This window comes from Sarcophilus harrisii, chromosome 2 (genome assembly GCF_902635505.1).
Source record: "Sarcophilus harrisii chromosome 2, mSarHar1.11, whole genome shotgun sequence".
NCBI lineage: Eukaryota > Metazoa > Chordata > Mammalia > Dasyuromorphia > Dasyuridae > Sarcophilus > Sarcophilus harrisii.
In genome coordinates, this window is record NC_045427.1 from 139,438,697 (window position 1) to 139,466,472 (window position 27,776).

General features: G+C 37.5%; 1 protein-coding gene across 1 annotated transcript in view; it reads left to right on the forward strand.

Annotated features, from left to right (window-relative positions):
• Positions 1-4,884: 4,884 nt before the first annotated feature.
• Positions 4,885-27,776, forward strand: part of LOC100924004 (serine/threonine-protein kinase PDIK1L-like) — a 50,636-nt gene continuing 27,744 nt past the window's right edge. Inside the window, exons 1-3 of the mRNA XM_003758091.2 lie at positions 4,885-5,492; positions 15,166-15,382; positions 18,023-18,275. Of these exons, the coding sequence (XP_003758139.1) occupies positions 4,947-5,492; positions 15,166-15,382; positions 18,023-18,264 (1,005 nt within the window). The 5' untranslated portion in view covers positions 4,885-4,946 and the 3' untranslated portion in view covers positions 18,265-18,275. The remainder of the gene's footprint in view (positions 5,493-15,165; positions 15,383-18,022; positions 18,276-27,776) is intronic.

Sequence of the window (27,776 nt, forward strand, 5' to 3'; positions counted from 1 at the left end):
TTCATTTTCGTAAGACTGTGTTCCAAATTTTTCTCCCTCCTCAAGACAACAAGCAATCTGATATAGGTTAAGTATATGCAATCCTTTTAAATGCATTTATCATGTTGTTCAAGAAAAATCAGAACAAAAAGAAAAAAAAAACTGAGAAAAAAAGCAAACAACAAATAAAAAAGGTAAAAATACTATGTTTCAATTCACATTCAATCTCCATAGTTCTCCCTCTGCATACAGATGGCATTTTCTACTTCAAGTCTAATGGAATTGTCTTGAATCACTGCATTGCTAAGATTTCAGTCCTTCACAGTTGATTATCATAATTTTGCTGGTACTTTGTACAACATTTTCCTGGTTCTGTTGGCTTCACCCAGTATCAGTTCAGTCGTTCCAGGCTTTTCTAAAATAAGTCTGCTCATCATTTCTTATAGAACAATAATAACCCATAACATTCATATACCATAACTTATTCGTCCATTCCCTAACTAATCCACTCAGTTTCCAGTTTCTTGCCCCTACAAAAAATGGCTACATACATTTTTGCACATGTAGATCCTTTTCCCTTTTTAAAGATCTCTTTGGGATACAGACCCCACAGAAACACTGCTGGATCAAAGGGTATACACAGTTTGATAACTCTTTGGGCATAGTTCCATATTGTTCTCCAGAATGGTTGAATCAGTTCACAACTCCACCAACAATGTATCAGTGTCCCAGTTTTTCCACATCCCCTCCAACATTTATCATTATCTTTTCTTGTCATCTTAGTCAATCTGAGAAGTATGAAGTAGTACCTCAGAATTGTCTTAATTTGCATTTCTCTGATCAATAGTGATTTAGAATACCTTTTCATCTGACTAGAAATAATTTCAATTTCTTCATCTGAAAATTGTCTGTTCATATCCTTTGACCATGTTAATTGGGAAATGACTTGTATTCTTATAAATCCAAGTCAGTTCTCTATATATTTTAGAAATGAGGGCTTTATGAGAAACACTGTCTATAAAAATTGTTTCCTAACTTTCTACTTCCCTGGGCTGTACTGATTTTGTTTGTGTAACACCTTTTTAGCTTAATATAATCAAAATCATCCATTTTGCATTTTGTAATATTCTCTAGTTCTTCTTTGGCCATAAATTCCTAGGAGTGAAACATTTTTAATGGACTGTGAGACTAGTGAGAAATCTAGTAGTAATAATAGCATTTATGTAGCTCTTTCAGTTTTGCAAAACACTTTACATATATTATGTCATTTGATCCTCATAGCAATACTGGCAGGTATTACCTTATTTTTACAGATGAAGAAACTGAGGCTGAGAGAAGTTAATAATTTGTCCATGCTCATAGAGCTAGTAAGTGTCTGAAGCAGGATTCAAACTCAGATTTTCCTGACTCCAAATTCAGTGCTCAGTTTACTATGCCATTCAGCTGCCTCTAGATGGAGATGTTTAGTAGGCAGTTTAAATGGAGGATTGGAACTTGGGAAAGAGGTTGGGACTGAAGATTTGGGAATTATATGCATAGAGATTAAATTTGAAACTATAGGAGTTGATGAGATAGTAAAGCAGGAGGAATAAAAGAGGCCTGAAGTAGAATATTTCTTATATAATTGTATTATTCCTCATAGTATTCCACACTGTACTGGCTTTAATGGATGCTTAAGAAATGCTTGAGTGAGAGCCACTGAGATGAACTTCTTATAACTTGATGTGCTTAAGATATACTCTGTAAATAGGTACCAATATCTGGAAAGTTGGGAGCCTGAATGCTTTTTAATCAGGAGCCACATTGTTTCTGGCCTTTTCCTTTGGGGAATCTACTGGGGAAGCATTGGATGACCAGAAGCCTCTTTTCTTGGCTTACTTAAAATATTGATATTTGTGTTATGTCATTTTGTCATCAGGGATCTTTCTAGTACCTTTTTAATAGCACTTGGAAAATTATACTAATTAATAAATACTTCATTCAACAAATAGATGGCACAATGGATAGAGTATTAGGCCTAGAATCAGGAAGACCAGAGTTCAAATCCAGACTTAGGCACTTATTAGTTTGGTGACTCTGGGCAAGTCACAACTCTTTTTGCCTCAGTTTCCTGATCTGTAGAGTGAATAAGAGAAGGAAATGTCACTCCAGTATCTTTACCCAGAAAACCCCAAATGAGGTGATGAAAAGTTGGACTTGATATGATTTACTACAGCAAAATAGGCTATATACAAGATAAGGCTTATATAGCACTTCTATATAAGGTACTATAAAGAAAAGGGGACGAGAATGTCAGATAACATGTCATAGAGTTGCTGGGTTTTAAGCTTTTATGAGATACCCAATTCCAAGTGTTTTGTCCATACTTTAGTTTCATAATCAGACTTTTCAAAAAGAAATGGTCCTTAAAGCTTATGAAGACCAATTCCCTTATTTTACAGATAAGGGAGTAGACCCAGAGTGGGTAAGTGACTTATATGTCTGAAGTCAATGGTTATTGAGGTTTGGTTGTTCTTTTTGCTATGTCTCTATTCTTACTAAAGTGCCAGGGAGATTGGCATTGTGTAGATCTCAGTGAACATAATATTTGAAAGGGTAGTTTCCTTATAGACAGTCCTGCAGCATTACTCGCTTTTAAAACCTGAATTTATTCTAACTCAATTGGCATATTAGGGAACAATTTGAACACAACAGGCATCTAGAACTCATCAATGATTTTGTCATTTGCAGACAATAAGATGATAACGAGAAATACCCACCCATTTCTAGGATTACAACTTTCCATCTGATTTGAGATAATACTCCTTTATTTCATAACTCATAAGTTGCAATTTTTCCATAAGCAAACTTCAGGTCTTTTTCAAGAAAAAGTGTTTTCTAATGCATTGGGAACATAGGAGTGCTTCAACTCCTCTCCCCTCACTTTTTTCCTTGGCTGATGCTGTCCTCTTACCCATAGTTGTTAACTTTGTTAAATGCTGGGGGATACCAAGAAAGTAAATATCATGACTGTTGCCTTCAAGGATCTCACTTCTAACACATAAACACTCATGTATGTACAACGTCTAATGGAAGGTAAGGGCAATTGGTCCAACTCATGCCTAAATAGCAACTCACTGAACAGTACTGAAAAGTTGTAGTCTGATCTGCTTGAAGGCTTACAGTGATGCTGAACAGGCTATCTCTTGATTTTGCTTTTGGATAGCTCTTATTTTCAGGACTAGCCTCTAGCAGACAGTAAGGTCTGAGTTGAATATTAAAGAAATCCATGAGACAGGTGAGAAAAAAAGAGCATTCCGGGTGTGAGGGACAACTAGCAAAAAGGGATAGGGATGGGAGATGAAATGTCATGTGTGAGGAAGAACAAAAAAACCATTGTTACTAGATCACTGAATATGCAAGAGGGGTACATGTAAGAAGACTGGAAAAGAAGGAAGGGGCAGGTTGTGAAACACTTTAAAAATTAAGCAGGGATTGTATATTTGATCCTAAAAGTAACAGGGAACCACTGCGGTTTGTTGAGTAAGAGTGTGACATGGTTAGACCTATGGACACCCATGCAGTCTATTATGCATCTGGAGATGTCAAACTTGCAGCCTTTAAATCTTTGGAGCATACAAGAATAAAATTAAAATGTAATTGAGAAATGTCCAATGAAATTAAATACAATAAAACACATATAAAATTCATTCGTGGTCTTCTAAAGCAGCATGTGATCTGCAGGAATGTGTTTCTATTTTAGTTTGACAACACTGATCTAAGAAATGGATCCAAATAATAGATAAGTAGGGACACTGAAATCTTTGGAATACGGGGTCAGAAATTGAGAACTGAGACAGGCATAAGAAGTAGAAAGAAGCAGTAACATAAAGAACATGGAAAGAGATGGGAAAGACATTGAGGAAGGCATGTTGTAAAAAATAGAATGTACTTATTCTAGGTCTATGTCAAAACTTAGCTTTGATTTAAGATGCTCCATTTATCATAGTGCTGTTATTAATCATTATTGTCTTAGTGCAGACATGATCCTTTGAAATTAAATTAATAAATGTGAGATAGGAAAACTTTTATCTTCTTGACTTATGTCTATTATAAACTCAATAATTAGGGAATTATTTTAAAATTATGCTTAACCCTTAGATTTTACATTAGTTATTAATCTGATTTTATATTTTAATGTTTGGAACTGCTGTTTTGTTATTAACTACATTTGGATATTCCTTAATTTTTGTACCTCTATAAGTGTTTCAAAAATCACAAAATATCTCCTTTGATGTGTCACACCTTCAGGAATGAAGGGACAAGTATTAGTGTGTTATGGCTGAGAAGGGAATATTCTTATGGAATGGATTAATTTCTTTTTGTCAAAGGTATTTTTTGTTTTTGTTTTTTACAAAAAAAATGACTGAAATGAATTTCCTCTTGTTTTATTTGTCTCTTCATTTCCCTTTATCCTATTCTCCAAAGGAGTAAACATTTCTTACATAAATATACTTTTAAAGAGGAGTGGAAGATGAGTGTCCTTCTAGAATAAGGAGGGTGTTGCGATCCCTCGAATAAGGTTTAAGAGGAGAAGCATCTATGGTCAATGTAAATTTGATCATATTTTAATTCATTTCAGTGCCCTCAATCCTATTATGTCTCTGTTGAATTGAGGGAAGAAAAATTTTCATTTACATGTAGAACAGTAGTCTTTTGGGAAATCTGAGCAGCCTAGATGGTAGGGAGGAAATGATGGTGTTCCAGAAAGGTGGGGAGGACTGCTGCCCATGTGGATCAAGACCGTGGGCTTCTCAGAAAGTAAGCAAAACTACAGAGAGTGATTTGGGGTTCACTTGTCTGCTGGGGGCATTTTACATCACCAGCTCGTTATGCAACTTTGTGTTTTTTCTTCTTTACTTCAGGGTTATTTAAAAATTAGGTTCAGAAGTTTTGGTTGTTTCTCCCCGGGGGCCCAGAAGTGAGCCATGACTACTGATGCCAAGTACAACATCCTGCAGGAAGTGGGCCGTGGCAGCTATGGAGTGGTCTACAAAGCAGTTGTCAATCAGACTGGAAAAAAGGTGGCCGTGAAAAGAATGCATTGTAACGGACCTGAAAATGTGGAGTTGGCTCTGCAAGAGTTCTGGGCTCTTCGGAGCATTCAGAGCCAACATGAAAATGTGATCTGGCTGAAAGAGTGTATCTTGCAAAGTGGCCAGGTTTTCCAGCCAATGAGCCACTGCTCCAATAAGTCAAATGAGCAGTTGCTGCTCATAGAGACCTGTCTCAAAGGGCGTAGGTGTGTGGATCCCAGGTCAGCCTGTTACCTGTGGTTTGTGATGGAGTTTTGTGATAGTGGCAACATGAATGAGTTCTTGCTGGCCCGGAGTCCAGATGCCCAGCTGAACAAGAGTTTCATGCAGCAGATGAGCCAGGCAGTGTCTTTTCTGCATAGAAATCAGATTGTGCACAGAGACCTGAAGCCAGATAACATTCTGATCTCAAATAGCTCTGGAAGGCCTGTGTTAAAGGTAAAGAATGAAGAGTTCTTCATCTTTTCTTGCCCAAATGGGTAATATTATGAAATGTTTATCCCAATTTAACAAATGTTTATAATCTATATATCATGTCATTCACTCTGTATTGAGTGTTGAGGAAGGTACAGAAGAATTACTCAATCTAATACTTATCCATAAGAAGCTTACTACCCAATGGGGGAGAGAAGGCCATTAAATCCAGGACACAAATAAGAACATAAGATAAAAAAGAGCTTTACAAACAATCTAAGTATTATGGGAGTTCAGAGAAAGGACATCATTGAAGCATAGGGTGGTTAGGGAAGGTTTTGAGGAGGAAGACACACCAGAAATACAAGTAAGAATGACTCCTCTCCCTTCACCTATTCTACATCTCAAAAGCCTTTGACTTCATTCCCTGTTCTCTCTTCCTTTACTTGGAAATTAGTTTCTGCTGAAAAGGTGATTCTTCTTACTAAGGCTAATTATTCTTCTTGAACCCTTGATCCCACTCACTCCCATCCCCTAAAACTGATTGATCAGATGCTCTTCTCTTTTCTCTCACTCTAAATCTTCAGTTTCTCCCTATTTATTTGGTTGATTCCTTGACTCTCACTTGACTCTACTGTCCCTCCAAGTTATTGTTTCATGCCTGTCTTCCTTTTCACAGCCAAACTCCTAGAAAGCTTTTTGCTTATACTTCTCTCTCTCTCTCTCTCTCTCTCTCTCTCTCTCTCTCTCTCTCTCTCTCTCTCTTTTTTGTCCCTTGAAATCTGGCTACTGACGTTATCATTCAATTGAAACTATTCTCTGCAAAGTTATCAGTAATCTTTTACTAGACCAGGTCTTTTTTCATCTTTCTTGACCTTCTAGTACCATTTGACATATTCGACTACCCATTTCTCCTGTATTCTCTTTTCTCTTGGGGTTTTTGTGATTCTGTTCTCTTTTAGTTTTCCTTCTATTTGTTGGATTTATTCAGTCTCCTTTACTGGAATACCACACAAATACATTTTAACTATGTGTATATCCCAAGACTCCATCCTCCATGCCATTCGGATATTCTCATTTTCCCTCCCTCCATATCTCTCTCTTTCTTTGTATTTATCTTTCTGTCTCTTTCTGTCTCTCTCTCTGTCTGTCCGTCTCTGTCTCTCTCTCTCTCCCCTTCCTCCCTTCTCTCTATCTCTATCATCTCTCTCTCTCGCTTTCACTCTCTTTCTTTGTCTGTCTCTCTCTCTCTCTGTCTGTCTGTCTCTCTCTCTCTCTCTCTTTCTCTCTCATCTCTACCCCTTTTCTTTTTCTCTCTCTTAGCGTCCCTTTCTCCATCTCTCCCTTTTTCTTTCCCTCCTTCCTTCCTCTCAACACCTCTCATTCTTTCAAGGATTATCTCTTCAAGATGACTCTTAATGTCCATTCTCCATTCTATGTGTCCAGCCTCCCATTCTCTTTTGAACTCTACTACTAAACTCCTAACTTAACTACCTTTTGGACATTTAAAACTAAATATGCCACAGGTCTTTCAGACTTAACATGTCCAAAACCAGAACTCATCATCTGTAAAGGAAGTACTGTTCTAGTTACTTACATTAAAAAGATATTATCTTTTTAATTATTCTTCACTCTGGTTCACTCCATCAGTTGCCAAGCCTTGTTGTATTCTATGTCTACACACACAAATATGTCTTTTTCTCTCCATTCACATGGTTGCCATCTTAGTTTAAGTCCTCATCACCTTTTACCTGGTCATTGCAATAGCTTATCAATTTGTATTCTTGCTTCAAGTCTCTTTCCTCTGATCCATCCTTCCCATAGCTATCAAAAAGATATTTCTTTTTTTTTTTTTTTACTTAATGGTATTTTATTTTTCCAATTACATATAAAGATAGTTTTCAACATTCATTTTTATAAGACTTTTGAGTTCCAAACTTTTCCCCTCCCTTCCAACTCTCTCCCATCTCCAAGATAGGTTATACATATACAATCGTTTTAAACATATTTCCATATGTGAAAGAAAAATCAGAACAAAAGGGAAAAACCATGAGGAAAAATCACAAAAATATGAAAATAATATGCTTCAATCTGCATTCAGTCTTTCTAGTTCTTTCTCTGGTTTAAATTTTCCATCAAAAGTCTGTTGCAATTGTCTTGGATCACTGTATTGCTGAAAAGAGCTAAGTCTATCATAGTTTATCATCACACAATCTTCCTGTTACTGTGTACAATATTCTGGTTTTGCTCATTCATAAGTTCATGTAAGTCTTTTTTCCTGAAATCTACCTGCTCGTTATTTTTTATAAACTAAATAGTATTCTGTTATATTCATATACTATAACTGATGGGTATCCCCTCAATTTTTCTTTCCTTGCCTTCAGAAAAAGAATTGCTACAAATCATTTTGCACATGTAGGTCCTTTTTCCTTTTTCATGTTCTCTTTATACAAACCTAATAGTGAAAATTACTGGAATTAAGGATATGCACAGTTTTATAGCCCTTTGGGCATAGTTCCAGATTGCTTTTTATAATGTTTGAATCACTTCACAACTCCACCAATAATACTTTAGTGCCTCAATATTTCCACATCCTTTTCACCATTTGTCATTGTCTTTTTCTGTCATTTTAGCCAATCTGATAAATATCCTTTGACCATTTATCAATTGGGAAATGTCTTGTATTCTTATGAATTTGACTTGGTTCTCCATATATTTTAGAAATGAGGCCTTTATCAGAAACACTGTAAAAATTTCATCCCAGCTTTATACTTTCTTTCTCTTCTTGGCTGCATTGGTTTTGTTTGTACAAACCCTTTTTAATTTAATATAATCAAAATTATCCATTTTTGCATTCCATAATATCCTCTATTAATTTCCAAAGATGACAGCTATCTATGATATGACTATCAAAGGAATATTTCTAAAGTGCACATATGATCATATCCCTCTTTTGTTCAATAATCAAGCAGCAAGTATTTAAGCACCAGACATTATCTATTCTCATAAGGTTTTCTGTTACCTTGAGGATCAAATTAAAATGTCTGTTTTTGACTGTTAAGGCCTTCACAACCTAGTTCCAACCAAACTTTCAAATTTATTTAATATATTCCTCCCTTTTTTGTATTCTCTGGTGCAGCCAAGTAGCATTTCTTATTGTTTCTCAAACATAACATTCCATTTCTTATCTCTGTCTTTGTTCAAGCTGCCTTCTGTATTTGTATTATTCTCCCTCCCCATCAAATTCCTGACTTCTTTCAAAGCTCAGATCAAATGCAGTCTCCTTAATATAGTTCTCCCTTCCCCTTTATATTTATATTATATATGTTTATTTGTGTTCATGACTCCTCTGATAGAAAGTAAGTCAGAGTGTTTCATTTTTGTTTTGTTATACCTCTAGTTTCTGTTCTAGTGCCACACACATAGTAGACATTTAATAAATGCTTGTTGATCTATTAACATTTTGCAGTAATATTGAGATTAAACACTCACCAGTTTATAAAATCACTCATTGAGAGCTTGGAAGGATTTTAGAAGCTATCTAGCTTCAGATAAAGACAATGGAACTTAGAAAGCTGAACTATCTCCTTTCAAAGTCACACAGTAAAGGAGCAGGATTTGAAGCCAGGTCTGTTAAGCCCAGCATGCTTTTTATGACTCCATACTGTTGACCCTGATTTTCTTGCATCTGTGACATTGCTTTATTCTGGTTCTCTTCTTACTTCTCTGAATGATCCTTCTGGGTTTCCTTTTTTGGTTCTTTTCCTTTCATATCTAGATGAGAACATTGATCATACCTATGTCTTTGTTCTTCCTATTTTCATTAGATTTACTCCTTTCCTTGGAAATAGGCATCATAATAACATATACTGCACAGAGCTGTTGTGACAGTCAAATGAGATAATATACAAGCAAATGCTGAAATGCTCTATAAATGTTAGCAATTACTAGTTGAGGTGTGAAAGAGAGGGAAGCATAAAAAATGATTCCAAAGTTTGAAATGAGGGGAATTGCAGAACAATTGGCTATTATGGCTAAAAAGGATACCACATGTGGTCATGTGACCTTTATTTGAAGACCTCTCATGAGGGAAAAGCCAACTGCTTTTTGAGGAAGTCCATTCTATTTACCAGCAGCTCTGATTGTTAGGGTGTTTTCCCTTACATTAAGTCTAAATTTAAATCTTTGCATCTGTTATCTCTTCCTTTGGTTCTGGCCTTAGGGGCCAAAGAGAACATAAACACAGTGACTTCACAGGTACTTTATTAGCCATCATGTCAACCTTGAGTCTTTTCTTCTGTGGTCTGTTTTCTTCAAAGACTCTTCCCTGGACAAGGACCCAATGGCTTTCATGACTCTTTACCAGTGACCTTCCCAAACTATGGTGCCCAGCACTGAACATACCACTCCAGCTATAACTGTTAGGTTCTTATTTCTGGAAGCTAGGCTTCTTTTAATGAAGTCCATGATCAAATTTCCTTTTTGGATTGCCATATCACACTGTTGACTCATACTTCGTTTGCAGGCCATAAATCTTTCAGATAAATTGCTATTTAATCATGTCTTCTTTATTTTATACTTCGGAAATTGATTTATTTGAACTCAAAGGTATAGTTCTATATTTAGGCCAACTGAATTTTATCTCATTAGACTTGGCTCAGTGTTCTAGCTTGTCAAAATCTTTTTGGATCTGGACTCTGCCATCCAGTATGTTAACTATTTCTTCCAACTTTGTATAATCAGCCAATTTGATAAGCGTGCCATCTATGTTTTTGTCCAAGTCATCAATAAAAATGTGAGATAGTATAGGGCAGGTATAGATTTCTAGTGTATTCCATTGGAACCCTTCAGCCAAATTGATACTGTAGAATTAGTGGCTACTTTTTTGATATGGCCCCTTTGAACCAGTATTTAATCCTGCTATCTGTAGGATCCCCGTCCCTCATATCTCTGTCTTTTACACAAAGTACTATGAAATGCTTGATTTCCTAAAGGCTAAGTAAACTATATTGATGATATTTCCAGTTTGGTAACTCAGTCAAAACTTTCTGTATCCAGAAGGAACTCAGATCATTCAGTATAGTCTTTTTATTTTGTAGATGACAAAACTGAGACCCAGGGAGCTTGTGTGACTTGCTCAGAGACAGGATTTCAAACCAGATCTTGTGAGTCCTGCACAAGTGCTCTCTCCACTGTACTGTCTTGCTCTTTGAATGGTGGCATCGTTGTCAGAAACAGGGAAATGCATATGGAATGGAGGATGATCAGATTCAGTCTTGAATATGTGAATTTGAAGTGACAGTGAAATATTCATGAAAGAAATGTGGCAGTAGAACAAATACTTGATTTAAGAGAAAGTGGCCTGAAGTTTAAATCCTAGATGTGTTATTTAGCAGGCTGCTGGTTGGCAGGGATGTACAGAAGGCTAGACCTGGCATCAAGAAGAGCCGAGTTCAGATTTGACCTCAGACACATGGGGCCACCTCAATGGCCCCAAGCAGTCACTTAGCCTCTATCTGCCTTGATTTCCTCAAGTGTGAAATGGAGATGATAATAGCACCAGCTTCCCAGGGTTGTGAAAATTGAATGAGATAATATTTGTAAAGTGCTCAGCACAAAGTAGGGGCTTAATAAATGCTTCTTTCCCTCATCAATTACAATTCAGTTCACCTTTCTGGCTTCTGATTCTTCATTTATAAACCGAAAAGTCCATAATAGATGGCACTTACAGCCTTTTCTAAATCCTCAGAACCTATGTGGAAAAGTCCAGCAAATAGTCTGACATATAGAGCTCAAGTGAGAGATTGCACTTGGAAATACACATTTGCAGTCCTTGGCATAGAGGCGACAGCTGAAGTTATGAGAATAAATGAGCAGTGTTAAAAGAGATCTGGCTCTGATGAGTACCACAGTTAGAGAAGAGGTAAGGAAGGGAAGGAGAGAGGAACAAGCACTTACACAGCATTTACTCTGTGACACTATTGCCAAGTGCCTTACAAACATTATCACCTTTGAGGAGATACAAGAGTAGTCAGAGAAGGAAGAGAACCAGTATAGTGTAATATCAAAGAAGTCAAAGATGGTGGGAATTTCAAGGAGAGGAGTTGGTTATTAGGGACAAAAGTCTGAAACAAGTAGTATGGGAACTGAGAAAAGGACTTGAGATTTCTCCAAAAGGGAAGTGCCTGGTGATTGGAGGTAGTGTGGTACATTGCAAAGAGTACTGACTTGGAGGCAAAGGAGCAGAGTTGAAATCCTCTAAGACTGAACTCATTCAGAGGTATCAAACCCACAGCCTAGGGGCCACATATATTTTGTTATCGTCCAAAAGATTGTTCAAATCAGATTAAAATGTAAGTGGGAAATAGTTAATAGAAAAAAATACAATAAAACACATAGATAAAAATCAGATTTTAAAATCAAGTCAATCTGCAGCTCACAGAGATCTTTATATTTCTCTATATGTTATATATTTGAATTTCTCTACATATACACACACAAACACTATTTATTCATTTACTTATTCATTCATCCATTTATTTATTTTTGAATATGATACCACTAGACAAGGTGATGGCTGAGAAAGTTCTTCCAGCTCGACATCTAAGAAGAGAGCAGTGTTAGTGGCTGCAGTAGTCATATTTCATAAGGTTCAGAGAAAAGGACAATGCTGAAGCAGAGAGAGCAAGTACAGAATATTTGTTTTGTGAAGTGTGATAACACAGGAAATGGCAAATTGCTCCAATATATTTGCCAAGAAAATTCTGTGGACAGAACTAGCATGGTCCATGGGTCCTGGAGAGTCGGACATAACTGAACAACAAAATCTAGGAAGTGAAGAAATAACATGGTACTATAACTGGCTGGAGTTATAGGGTCAAGTTAAAGGTTCTTCAGATCCAATTCATGTTCTGTTTTACCCTGGTTCTGGTAGGTTTTTTCCCCTGACTTGTCCACATTCATACATACACACAAATGAGTATACATAAAAACATATGGTACACCATACACATTTATTGATATATACTATATTTTGCTTATATGAACAGTGGTAAGGATGCTGGACCTGGAGTTGAGAAGATTCATTGTCCTGAGTTCAGATCTGTCCTCAGGCACTAGCTGTGTGACCCTGGACAAGTCATTTATCACTGTTTACCTCTGTTTCCTTAAATGTAAAATGAGCTAGGGAAGGAAATAATACCCTACTTCACTGTTTTTGCCAAAAAAACAACAACAAAAAAAAACAATGACGACAACTCCAAATGGGATCATAAAGGTTTGAGCATTGAAATGATTGAAGAACAAAAACAAAACTGGTTTAGTTTATCCTATAACTTTTTTCAATGGCCTAAGAGATTGGTAGAATACCCCTTAGGTTTTGGGTTTGAATATCAGAGGTTGGGAACAGAGTGATTTGATACTTTCTTCTTGTTTTCTTATGGATCTATCTTTTGCAAGGTTGTAACCCTCACTAATTTTCATCAGGTTTTTATCTCAAGTGATTGGATTAATGAGATTATGCCTATGTGGTCCTTGTATTGCTATCTTCATAATTAGTTCTCAGTGGAAGTTGTTATAGTCATGATCATTCTCAGTAGGAAGAAATCTGGGTAGAGCTCTAGAAATTAAGTTTTTGAAAGCCCCATAAAACAAGAGATTTGAAGTGGAGCTTCCTACAGGAGAAAGTTGCAGAAACTGTGAATAATAATGTAGTAAAAGTTTTGTTGGCAAGTTGGGGAAGCCTGGGTTGGGATTGGGGTTGTGAGGAAGGTTAGATAGAAGGGAATGTCAGTTAATTTAAAATTCTAATTAATTTAAATTTCTAATTAATTTAAAATTCTAATTAAATTCTAATTAAATCAAAACAACAAACACTGAGTACCTACTATGTAAAAAGCAGTCAGAATTATTTCAGAAGAGTGGAATTCCGGTTCATGGGAAAGTTTTGAGAGTGATATTTGTATATTTGTGATTTTTGATATTTGTATATTCTTTTATACTTTACAATCTTAAAACTTTTTTATATTCTTAAAAATTATTGAAGATGACCTCCCTTTTTCAAGAGCTTTTGTTCATGTGAATTATATAAATTGATATTTACTATACTAGAAATTAAAATGTTTTAGTATTAATATGAAAATGATTTTGATCCCATGGATCCACATTGGGTATCTGGATCACACTTTAAGAATCTGTGCTATATGCTGTCTCAGTTGGTCCCATCTTTTCAATTAGCATCTCCATAGAGATGATCTTTAGATCTGTTTCTGACCTCCAGTTTTGCATCACCAAACTATCTTTTGGGCACCTAGAATTAGACAAATGTCCCTAGAAGTACAGCTTGTTCACTCTTCTCCCCTGAGTGCCCGTGACTGTGAAGGACTGTTCTTTCACACTCACTTCCTCTGTTCACATTCCTCCATCATCCCATTGTCTCTCGAAGCTCCTGCTCTCATTCGGGTCTCCTCTCTTACATGCCCTCCTAACTGGCCTGTGCTGTCTCTCCCCACTGCGCTTAATCCTCCAGTCAGAGCCAGAGTGACCTTTTTAAGAAACAGGTCTGATTATGTCTCCCCCCTCCCCATTCAATAAGTTCCCCTAGTTTTCTATGACCTCTGGATTCTTTTGGACTTTAAACCTTTCCAATCTAATTATATTTTACTTTTCTCTACATTCTCTATATTTCAGTGACAGGACCTTTCAAACTAGAAAAAAAAAAGTGTATTCTTAGTTTAGGGGAATTTTGGGATTTCAGCACCACATCAATCAGGTGGGATATTTTGGTGGTTTGGCTGGGACTGATGAGGCTTAACGCGCCTTTTTTTAAAATTTTATTTTTGTGAGGCAATTGGGGTTAAATGACTTGCCTAGGATCACACAGCTAGTAAGTGTTAAGTGTCTGAGACTGGATTTGAACTCAGGTCCTCCTGACTCCTCCGGTGTTCTATCTACTGTACTACCTTGCTGCTCTTAAGAAGATCTTAGGTGATACATTTAAGGTACTGATAAATTTCTAAATCTTCGCTGATAGGTGGAACAGTAGATAGAGGGCCAGGCCCAAAGTCAGGAAGATTCTTCTCCCTGAATTCAAATCTGGCCTCAGACACTTACAAGCTGGGTGATCTTAAGGAAGTCACTTAACCCTGATAGCCTCAGTTTCTTCATCTATAAAATGAGTTGGAGAAGGGAATGGCAACCACTCCAGTATCTTTGCTAAGAAAACCCCCAAAGGGGTTACAAACAGTTGGACATAACTGGGAAAAAAAGACTAACCACAAATTCCTGCACTAGAAACATTTTTATATTTAATTATTGAATAATAGTATTTACTTTGTCCTGGGGATACATAATGAAGAGAAAAGGCAGTTTTAATCAAAAGGAGAGGAGAGATGGGAGTGTTGACAGCAGAATTTCCAAGCAAATCATAGAAGGAAGTTCTACTTTTGCCCACACTCCTTATTTCCTTAGGGATCTAGGCCAATTATGGGAAAGGGGGCTTGATTGAGAAAGAGGCTTCCTTCTTGGAGGTCTATCTGGCAATGTCATAAGCAGTTAAATAATCCCTAACTTGCTGGAAATCCAAGGCTAAATCATTCTGGTCTTCACTATTCACTTGGTAATCAAGAAGTTCTATCTCAGTGGAACTGGAGATTTTCATATTTGATCTAATTAGCTGTGCTCACCCTTCCTTTTATAGGTAACAGATTTTGGCCTGAGTAAAGTATGCCAGGGAAGAGTGAATATAAATCAGCACCGGTTTTCTTCTGCCTGTGGTTCGGATTTCTATATGGCTCCTGAAGTATGGGAAGGCAGCTACACAGCTAAAGTAGACATCTTTGCCCTTGGAATAATTTTCTGGGCCATGATTGAGAGGATTACTTTTAGGGAGGCAGATTCTCAGAAGGAGTTGCTTGGTGAGTTGCCTTTCAGACATCAATCTGATACTGTTCTTTTAACATAACCTACAATTGCATTAGCTTTTTTGGACTGCTGTATGTCACTGTTGACTCCTATTGATCTTGCAATCCACCAAAATCCCTCCTGAGGAAACCTTTCTGTACTGCTTCAGTCTATGATGATAGTTTCTTCTTTGAAGTACACAGTATGTATCACTTCCTATGTATCACTTTCTTTGCCATTCACTTGACACTCAAAATGGACAATTGTAAGTGCTTTTTATTTTTATGGGGCAGCTAGATTCCACAGCAGATAAGAGTTCTGGGCCTGGGCTCATCTTCTTGAGTTCAAATCTAGTCTCAGATACTTATTAGCAGTGTTGACTCTGGGCAAATTACTTAACATTGTTTGCCTCAGTTTCCTCCTCTATAAAAAGAGCTGGAGAAAAAAATGGCAAATCACTCTAGTACTTTTGCCAAGAAAACTCCAAATGGGATCATGAAGAGTAGGACACACTTGCACAACAACAATCTTAAGTGTAGTTTGAATTTTAAAACTTATCTTCTCCCCAATCTGTCTTGCATGAAACTCAAACATAAAATTTGGCCTGTTATTTGTATTATTTTTCTGAGTGTATTTCTTTTCTTTTCAAAGAGACACTATTTGAGGAATACAGAACCTAGGGTTATTTCCATGCTTTTATGAGCTAGCAGAGTGAAACTTTAATGGGGTGATAATAGCTGATACTTATAATCAGTCAAATAAAAAGTCTGCTTGAGCTTAACACTATTTTGAAAATATATAAAATGTTCACTAATTACATTTTAAAAGGAGAAAATGAGAACATTTCACAGAAAAAGCCCAAGAGGAAGGTGTTGAAGATAAAATCTAAATGTTTTAATTTAAGTTTATCTTTGGTTCAAGAATCAGAGTAATGGAATTTGAACTATTTACTTTAAAAAGTATTATTATGAACATAACATTCAAAAAACAATCAAATAAACATATAAAATTCCACATAAATCCATTAGCATTTAACAGAGTAGAACCAAATTAATAACAAATGACAAATAGACAAATAAATGCTTTTGTTCTGTGTCCCTTCCAAGTTTGTCAGAACTGTTAACTTTTGCCTTTGAAATAACCAAATTTGGGAGAATAGGTGTGGGGAGCACTTACCTCAATTTTGGCCTCAGAAGGAGGTCCAGATCAGTTTTAACAAAGAAGCTTGTGTTATAATTAGCACTCATACATGTTTTAAGAAGCATGTGATTTATCAGATGGTCATTAAGTGGCTACTGTATACCCTACACTGTACTAGGAGCTAGGTGAGTTTCAGTGTGTTTACAGTCTAGTAAAAGTTTATCTGAAAAGGCAATTTTTGCCCTGCAAAAGGAGGTAGGTAGTATTCTAGTTGCTTTCATCAAGCTGGTAAATTTTGATCTGGGCCTGTGATTTAATCAGTATAGCGATCTCCTGTCTGAATAAGCTCCTTCTACCAATGCAGACTGATAACTATTGTGCTTTTTCTAATCTTAGAAAATTGCCTCAGTTACTAGGAGTTTGACCTGCCTTGATTCATGTAGCCAGGGTATTTCAAAAGTACCACTTGAACTTAACTTTTCTAACTTTTCCTCTTTATCCATTTACTTACATCTCACCTTTATGGCCTTCTAATAGATACCTTAAAACATTATAGGGATAAAGATATCTTTACATCTTTCATATTTTCTGAAGAAAAGCTGCTTAATGAATTGAAGAATGTATTGCTTTTATTTTTATTCTTTAAAAAAAAAAAGGTGTTTGACGGTACCTAAGTTGTGACTGACTCTATTACACAAATACTGTTTACTGAGTCAAAGATGACTTTGTGGATATAAAAATAAATTCATAACCAATTTTGCAATTATTAAAAGCAGGGTTTCTTTTGCCTTGCCTAATATTGTTGGTATTGAGGTGATTTTTTATAAATTGCTATTTCTATTTTTCTTTAAATTTGTGACTTTTGATGAGAGAAACCCGTTTTATCCTCAGTGTCCTAAGCTAGGTTTTGAGTTTTTATCCTGTGCCTTAGTTAAATTCTTAATTAACATATATTAAAGGCACTGTTTCCTCAAGAATGTAATAATCTTTAATATACTTTTAGGGATTTGTTTTTGGAGTAATCACTGAATAGTCAAATTAAGATCTGTTAAATTCAGATGTTATCTTTAAAAAAAAAAAGCCCAAGGCCTGCATCTGGAGCTAGGTCCAGTTGTCCTGATCTATGACTGGTTATTGGGCCCAGATGGCTCTGGAAGAGAAAGTTATAACTTTGCACAGCCCTCCCTCATGTAAATCCAATTCTCTTGCAGATCATGGCAGCACCTCCCTGATCTTCTGGTCTTCTGTGAAAATGAAGGAAACAACAATAACAGTTCCTGGCTGCTCTGATCATTTGGTCAGATTGGGACTATGTCCTACTTAGTCTTGTCTTTATTTGATTTTCGTTTAATCTCCAATGCCATTTAGTTCCTTATCTGGTTTTAGACTCTGTTGTAAATTTTGAGGTTGAGTTTTATGCATAACCATTTATACTTTTCTGTTGAATGTAGGATCTTTGAATTATTTAGAAACAACTCATTTTTTTTTCTTTCTTGCCCTCACCTTATTCTCAGGAACTTACATATGCCAAGGGAAGGACATAATCCCAATTGGGGAGGCAATGCTAGAAAACCCAAGCATGGAGCTGCATATTCCCTTGAGAAAAAAGAGATCCATCCCAAATGATCTTTGTAGACTTCTCCATGATATGTTGGCTTTTAATCCCAAGGAAAGACTAGATGCCTTCCAACTTGAAAGTCGTATTAAGCAGACTTCCTATGGGGAAAAGACCCACTGTTCCAGATCTTCAAAGTAAAGTATATTCAGGTTGGTATATTTCAAGCACTTATAAGTGTTTAGTTATTTAGGGGAAAGAGTGAAGGAAATATAGCACAAAGCACACTGAATTTGTAATTAAAGGACCTGGATTTGAATCATGGCTTTGGTACTTACTGTGCAATCTTGGATAAGTTAGTTTAACCTGCATGGACCCCAGTTTCCTCATTTGTAATATAAGTGAGATGGATTATGTAATTTTCAAGTTCCCTTCCTTGAAAATTCAATGATTACAGCTTTTGGGATCTAGTTCTCCCTTTAGTAGATTGATTCTATTGGAAAATATTTCTTGTGAGCATTTCAAACTCAATATTGTAGCATCTCTTAACGCTACCCTAACCTTGTAGCTCCCCTTTAAGTTACTCTTAATGCCTGTCCATCGATGGCATTTGGGCACCAACCCAGATCCCACAGAGACAGACCACCAGGAGTTAGGGGTGAAGAGAAAGAGAACTTTATTCTTAGATAGCACATATTTATACCCCTTTGAGGATCTGGGGGAAGGGAGAGGTCCTCTAGGAACTTGGCATAATGGAATTGGTCCAAGAAGAAGGAGAGAGGCGTTCTAGGCTTTGAGAGCACTAAGGAGAAAGACATGATACCTGGGGTCAGACACCACCTCCTGGGGCTATGCCCCACCTCCACAGGACTTATCTGTGCCTTGGAACTTCTCATCCCTCAGGTCCTCCCACATGCCTTGAGCCACATTCCTTGCTTCTAGAGGCTTTTTAACCCTTACATCTCCCCCTCTTTTATTAATAAGACCGAGTGTTCTCATGTTGACAAATGAGAAGCTCTTCCATAAGCACCTCTAAAGAATTTTTTTAAGAATACATATAAAGGATCCTAGCAAAGTAGGCAAATGCAAAAGAAGCAACAATTCAAAAATGGCTACACAGAGCCCATGGGGTAAAATAAAAGGGGATGGGAGTTGAGGTATCTTGGATCCAATCACTAAGCCGGTCCGGCTAGGGTAGTCATCTCCCTGATATGGCGCTGTTCCAGGCATCTCTTGGGTCATCTTCTCTTCTTCTTCAGCCCCTGTTTTAATAGGGGCAACTTTCCTTGTTCTTTCTGGACTCCAGTGGCCTTCCTCATCAGGATCTGCAAGATAAATATCCCAGCCCTCTCCAAAGTACTAAGGATGGACCTTGCTAATGTCCTTCCACATCCTTCCAAAGGACCTTTTGAATGTTCTCTGGCACTTAAAGTGCAATTTTCATTGGGCCTAATTTTCTGTCCTGTCTCTAAGATTGTGCCAAATGTATCATTCCTGGAGAGAGACTGGTATCCCTGTCTAGATAGAAAAAATTGTAAGTATATAAAGTCTTAGTCACATCCACTTGTGTGAGCCATTGGGGATTCTGTCTACTTTCTCCCTCTTTCTGTTTAACAAGGGTGCCTTCAGAGTATGATGGGCCCATTCCACTAGGGCCTGACCCTGTGGATTATAAAGAATCCCTGTAACATGTTTAATGGTGAACATGACAAGGAAGGTGTCCATCTGCTTAGAGGTATAAGCTGGCCCACTGTTGGTCTTTATGGTATTAGGAAGTCCGTGAGAAGAGAAGCAACTATACAAATGTTTAATGCCTGAAGGAATGTTCTCATGAGAGGCCACTGTGGCCCAAAGGAATCTAGAAAAGGTGTCAATACAAATCTGGATGGCCACACAGCCCACATGTGTCACATCCATTTGCCACAAATCATTGGGGAATAAACCCCAGGGATTAACTCCTTTACTACGTGGAGGAGGGAGTAACTGAACACACTGAACACACTCCTTCCCTATCTGTTGGGCTTGTTCCCAGGTGAGGCCATAAAGGCGACAGAGAATTACTGGTTAAGTGGAGAAAATCATGGGCACGTTCAGGGGGTGTGGTGACCGTGAGAAGGAAGCATTGTAAAGCATGGTCCACCACCTCGTTGCCAGCAAATTTGCCTCCTGCACAGCACCGGTGAGAGTATCCATGCAGGATATAAATGGGATGTTTCCTAATGTGTAAAATCAGCTGCAAGTCAGCAAGAAGGTCAGCAATTGAAGGATTCTGAGGCTGTACAACAGCATCCTCAATGCCTCAGCATTCAGACAGCATATAAACTGTCTGATATGATGTTAATGGGATCTAGGTATCTCTTACATCCTTTTAAAATGTCATATAAAGGCTGCATCAAAGAAATAGGAATAAGGGCATGAGCTCTTAACCACTGAATTTGTCCAACCAGTTTCTGAAATCGGTTCAGAGTATTCACCTTGTCTAATTGTAAGTTAGGTATCTAATTAGTCACTGTAGAAATCCCCATGTGAAGTCCCAGGTAAATGATGGGATAGTTATGTTGGATCTTTTCTGGGGCTACTACCAGTCCATGTGGAGCGAGAACACTCATGATCTTTTTAAGCAGGGCAGAGAGATCTTTCCCACTGATGATAACAGTATATCATCCATATAATACAGTATCATGGCATGAAGTCATGCCCTCCTAATTGGTTCTAGCACTTGTGCTACGTACACCTGACATAAGGTGGGACTACAACACATCCCTTGGGGGAGAACTTTCCATTGGTAGCGCAAATCAGGCCCTGCATTGTTTATAGAGGGAATGGTAAAAGTAAATCTTTTCTCCTCCTCTGGGGCCAGAGGGATGGAGAAGAAACTATCTTGTATGTCTGTTACTGTAACTGGCCAGCCAGTGGGTACTAGGTTAGGAGATGGCATGCCAGGCTGTAGGGCTCCTGTAGGTTCAATAGTAGCATTAACAGCCCTAAGGTCCACTAGCATTCTGAATTTTCCAGATTTTTCTTTATAATAAATATAAGGCTATTCTATGGGCTGGACATTGATTCTATATGTCCAGCCTTAAATTGTTGTTGTATAATTTCATGTAAGGTTTGGGCTTTATAAACTGAGAAAGGCCATTGGGGCACCCAAACTAGGGTGTTAGGTTTCCATGTTAATGGTGTGGGCGTGATATGAAAGGTGGTGCCCAAACCTCCAATGACCCCAATTAAAAATCCTGTGGTGGTGGTATATAAACTGAGACCCTATAAGCCTTCAATATGTCCCTGCCCCATAGATGGTACCTGAGACCTGTGACCACCAGGGGTTGGAATATGCCCTGTTTGTCTGCAAACTGCCATCTAAAGTAAGCATGACCTTCTGGAAGTTAGTATTAGTATTCTCCCATGCCAATTTCTGTATAAGGAGGCTGGAGGCTTCTGCTCTGCCCACTGACCTCTCAACAGCCCCCTGTAGGAGGACTGCAAAATCAGGAAAAGGTTCATCTGGGCCCTGTTTAATCCTTGTCATTGAGGACCTCTGCTTTCCAGAAGGTTGAATTTTGCTAAATGCTCTTTGGGCACATTGGGACACAGCTGCATAAACTGCTGCATCATATTGCATTTGATCCTCATTTATTTTTATACTTTCCAGCTTTCTGTATTATTTGTCCTAAACTTGTCTGGGAATCTCCAAAGTCTTCACAAGTGAGCACAGAGGGAGCAGACAGGAGACATATCTCCTCAGGGAGGGCCAGGGATAGGGGAGAAGGCCATGCCTTGGAGACTGAGGTGACCTTCCCTCTGTTTGCTTTCTCCTGTCTTGTCTTATCACCATCCTTTTCCTCAAGGTCATATGTCTCTCTGTTTACTTTTTCATTACTCATCTTATCCCTACCCCCTCCTGTTCCGTCATATCCACTTCCTGCTTCTTCCTCACTACCTCTTCCTTCTTTCACGTCACATCCACCTCCTTTATCTTCTTGTTTACTTCTTGATTCTTTCCCACAGCTAACTTCCACTGGCTCCATTTTATGGGCACGGCTGGTCCTGGTGAGTGCTGGTTTCTGACCCTCATTTGTTTTATGATTCTCCCTTTGCACTTCATTTTCTACATTTAATGGATTGTGGCTTGCATCTCTTAAAGTGCCCCCAATCACTTGATGCTGTTCTGTGATGGCTCCCAGAGTTTCCTTATCATAGGAAGCCATCCGACTACCTACTATCTCTCATTTTTTAAAATCCATTTCCAATCCTGCTATTCGCACCAAATATGATAACCACGTGTTTTAAAATCAGCCAGAGTCAGGAATTCAGATTAAGGGAAAATTCTCAATCTTTATTCTTTGTGGAGGTGAAGGGGGATGGCGATAGGAAGTGTGTGTAGCCGCAACACGAACCCAGCCAATAGTCTCTCTGCCTCTCTCTCTCCACCCACCAAAATCATCTCTACATCATTTCCTATACAACACATCAAAACTTGCACAAAGAGTGGGCGGGGCCATCCTTTCTCCAAGCATATATTAATAGAGTATTGTCCAATTGCTATTTAGCCTCATGTGCTTGGGACCTCAGTGCATCAACACGAGCTTCAGCCCATTACATCTCCCACTTTCTTTTGTTTTAAAAACACAAGCTGGTCATGCCATCCCTGATTTCTCAGGGAGGTGAGAGCCCCCAAGGGGAGGTGATCACACCCTCCCTGACTTCTCAGGAAAGGAGGTGAAAACCCTGAAAAGGAGGTGATCATAACCCCCCTGACTTCTCAGGAAGGGAGGTGAAAGCACTAAAAAGGAGATGATCATGCCCTCCCCAACATCTCAGGAAAGGAGATGAAAAGCACCAAGGGGAAATGGGGGTTGCTAGTGGGTTTCTGGGCTGAAGAGTCTTATTATAAGCTTCTTTCCTTGGTACCTCCTGGTCTGGGACCCTCACAACAATTTGTCCCATTTTCCTAACTTTCTACTTACTCACTAGAGCAGAATTCTGTCTCTTCCCACCTGTAGGCCTGCTACAAGGTGAGGTCCTAGCCAAAATTATCCCTGTTCAGGCGCCACTTTTAGCATCTCTTAATGCTACCCTAACCTTTTAGCTCCCATTAGAGCGATTCTTAATGCCTGTCCATTGACAGCATGGCTAGGCCACACTTACCTGTCTTTGGGGACCAACCTGGATCCCACAGAGACAGACCACCAGGAGGTAGGGGTGAAGTGAAAGAGAACTTTATTCTTAGATAGCACATATTTATACTCCTCTAAGGATCTGGGGGAAGGGGAAGGTCTTCTAGGAACCGGGCATAATGGGATTGGCCCAAGAAGAGGGAGGGAGGTGTGCTAGACTTTGAGAGCACTAAGGAGGGAGACATGGTACTTGGGGTCAGACACCGCCTCCTGGGGCTATGCCCCACCTCCACAGGACTTGTCTGTGCCTTGGAACCTCTTATCCCTCAGGTCCTTCCACATGCCTTGTGCTGCATTCCTTGCTTCTAGAGGCTTTTTAACCATTTCAAATATGTTCAAAAATAGAACTCGTGCTCCCCTCCCTTCCCTTAACAAACCTCTAAATACCCAAAATACCCAAAACTATTATTCATCCAGACTTGATTGTTTCTGTTATTTAGGTTTGCAACTTTGAGGTCATTTAAACCAAACTTCACCCACCATCTCTAATCACTTGCCAAGTCTTGTAAATTTTACTGTCACTTCTCTCACTTCTCTCGTATCCATCTTCTTTCCACCAACATGGCCACCACCTCAGTCGAAACTCCCAGACGTCACTTTCACATTTCCTATAATTGCCTCTTAATTAGTTTTCCCATTCTTTTTTCCCCTTTTTGGTCTCTGCACCCAAATAATTTTCTTTTAAGTATAAGTCTAACCATATTTTACTGTTACCCAAGAAACTTCAGGGAGGCTTTCTTAACTTCTGGGATAATGTACAAATTTCTAAGTTTGTATTTAAAGATCTTTATGATCTGTTTTCTAGTCTAGCCTAGTTTCTAGACTTCATTTATATACTTCATACTCTCTATTCCTGTCAAATTTACGTATTTATGTTTCCATCAACCTGGTATATATTCTTTTATTCTCCCACAAGGGATATACTCTATATTCCTGTCAAACCTAACTATTTACTACTCCCCCAAATTGGTGTTTTGTAATATTCTCTTGTTTTGGTTTTCTTGCAGTCTCTCAGAGCAGCCTTTGTTTCAGTTCAGTAATGACCACAAGTACAGCCAGGTGTTAAAGTACAAATTCTTTATTGTCTCCTTTCCTGGGGCCCGGTTAGCTTTCTTAGAAGCCTATCTCTCCTTGGTTCTGAGAGTTTGAGCTCCTGCCTCCTTCTCTGCCCTCTGAATCTCTCCAAATCCAAAGGTTTGTGCTTCAACCTACAGCCACCACACAGGTGGATGATGGAATGAATCTGTCTCAGCCTTTGCTGGCTGTTATATACTCCATTATAATAAGTATGAATCTTGTAGAACTATATTAAGTATTAATATATATTAAATACATGTACTGAACTAGAGACTCTTAAGCACCATGCTAAATAACCATTGTCTCTATCAATTCCACTGAGTTAGCACTTTGTAAGAATCCTTTGTTTCAAGTTCAGAGTTCTGGTCCATAACAGTGTTTCTTCTCTTATTCTCCCACAAGAGCATAGCCTTTGCCCACATTGTACCACATGCCTCTAATAAACTCCCTTCCCATATCTGCCTATTAAAAACTTTATCTTTCTTTATGGCTTGACATAGGTACCTTTTCCCAAGGGAAGTTTTCTTAATCCCTTTAGTTATTAGGGCTCTTATCCTTCTTAAATTAACTTTACTTATCTATGTACATATTATATTCACCAATGGAATGTGGATTTACTTGAATTTAAATCAATAAATATATATTAATTACCTGTTATATGTAAGACAGTGTCAATTTCTGGGAATATAGAGACAAAAATAAAATACTGTCTACTCTTAAGGAGCTTATATTCTGAAGGTTACAATATATACACCAGTGAATTAAAGCAAAGTAATTTGTAGGAGGAAAAGCACTAACAAGTGGGGAGATTAGGAAAAGCTTCCTGTAGGAGCAGCTGAGCTTTGTAGAAAGAGATTCTAAGAAGTGGAAGTGAGGAAGGGGTACATCCAGACTGGAAGGAACAATCTTGGCAATGGCACATAAGGTAGGAGTTCGAATGTCATGTACAAGCAACAGTTAGCAGACCAATTTGACTCTTAACTATGTGAAGAGTATTGAGATTGAAAAGATGGGTGGGAGCAAGAAGGTAGAAGGTTTTAAATGCTAGAATAAAGATTTCGTATTTCATTTTAAAGGCAATAGGAAACTATGAAAGGTTTTTGAGTAGAGAAGTAGTGTGATGGGATCTTTGTTTTAGAAATATCCAGTTTGTGAGCTGTGTGAAAGATAGATTAGAGAAAGAAAAAAAATGGAAGAGGCCAATAGAAGGCTATTCCAATAGTCTAGTGGAGAGATAGATAGAGATGCTATGGTGAGAACAATTGGATTCAAGAGATGAAGTAATAGAATTAACAAGACCTAGAAATTGATTGGATTCAGTGAGAGAAGGAAGAATCAAGATAGTGAATCTGAGTCAGAGGCTGTGAACCTGAGTGATAAGAACGATGGTTACACCCTCACCAGTTAGAGAAAAATTTGAAGGAAAGATACATTTTGGGAAAAACATAGAATTCTATTTTGGTCATGCTAAGTTTGAGATATTTACAGAACAGCAGATAATGTTTAGCATATACCTAGTCTTGTGAGAATGGAGTTGAGTAAGGAGATCAGAGATGGTTAAATAAATTTTAGTGTCATGGACATAGAAATTATAATTGGGTCTGTGAGAGCTGAGAGGGGATACAGGGACTGGTTTTTATTTTACCTTTCTTTCTCTATACCCTGACACATAATAGGCTTTCAGTAAATGCTCATTGAATTGAATTGATTTCCAAGTCAATTTCTTTTTTAGGGTACATCTTCCATGGGACAAGCTTTATTCTTTTCTACTCATTTTTCTTCTCGTTCCTCTTTCTTTTTCTTAAATAGTATATTTTCCCTAATTACGCATCAAGACAATTTTTATCAAATTTTTAGCAAATTTCTCTCTGTTCTCTCTCTTTCCCTCTTCCTAAAATGGTAAGCAAATTGATATATATATATATATATATATTATACATGTTATATTATGTAAAACATATTGCCATATTAATAATAGTTATGAAAGAAGAAACAAATCAAAAGGAAAATAACCACAAAAAAGAGTAAAGTTTAAAAGTATACTTCCATCTGTATTCAAAATTCATCAGTTCTTTATCTGGAGATAGATAGCATTTTTCTTAGTCATTTGTGTATGTCTTGGATGTGTTGCTGAAAATAATGGAGTTATTCATAGTTGATCATCACAAAATGTTGCTGAGGCTGTGTACAAAATTTTCCTGGTTCTGCTCATTTTACTTTCCATCAGTTCTTACAAGTTCCAGGATTTTCCAATATTTTTCCATCACAAAAAAGGCTGCTATAAATATTTTTGCATATGTGGGTCCTTTCTCCTTTTTTAATGATATTTTTGGTAATGGTATTGTTGGATCAAAGGGTATACATATTTTGGTTACCTTTTGGATATAATTCCAAATTATTCTACAAATGGTTAGATTATTTCACAATTCCATCAACACTGTATTAGTATCTCAGTTTTCCCACATCCTCTCCAACATTTATCATTTTTCTTTTTTGGTAACCTGATAGGTGTGAGGTGGTACCTCAGGATTGTTTTAATTTGCATTTCTTTAATCAAAAATGATTTAGATCACTTAATCATGTTGACTATAAGATAGCTTTGATTTCATCTGAAAACTGTCTGTTCAATATCTTTATTTCCCAATTGGGGAATGGCTTGTTTTCTTATAAATTTGATTCAGTTCTCTGTATTTGAGAAATGAGCCCTTATCAAAGATACTTGCAGTAAAAATTGTTTCCCAATTTTCTGTTTTTCTTCTAATCTTGGTTGCATTAATTTTATTTGTACAAAAGCTTTTTGATTTAATATTATCCAAATCTATCTCTTGTTTGGTCATGAACCTGTAACTCACTTAACTTCTCCTTTAAGATTTGGATACTGTACCACTTGTTGCATATATGTTTAGGATGAATATTTCTTCATTGTCTATGGTATCTTCTAGCAAGATGTAGTTTCCTTCCTTTTAATTAGGCCTATTTTTGTTTTTTTGTTTTTTTTAATAAGCTCGGGATTATTACAACTGATTTTTCTTTATTTTTGTTGTTGCTACTTCACCTGAAGCATAATAGATTCTGCTCTAGCCCCTACCTTTACTCTGTGTGTATCTCTCTGTTTTTGAGTGTTTTCCTGTAAACAACATACTGTAGAAGTCTGAGTTTTTGATCCACTCTGTTATCCATTTCCATTTCATAGGAGGGTTCATTCCATTCACATTTATAGTTATGATTACTACTTCCTTTCATCCTGTTCTTCCTCATATTTGTCTTTTCCCTCCTTTCACTCTGTTCCACCTCAGCAGTGTTTTACTTCTACCCCTTTTCCTGAGCTGCACTCCCTTCTTTTAGTCCCTATCCTTTCCTTAATCTCTTGTACTCTTATTTCCCTGTAAGGTAAGATTGATTTCTGTATTCAAGTGATTGTGTATATTAACCTCTCTTTTAGACAATACTGATTTAAAT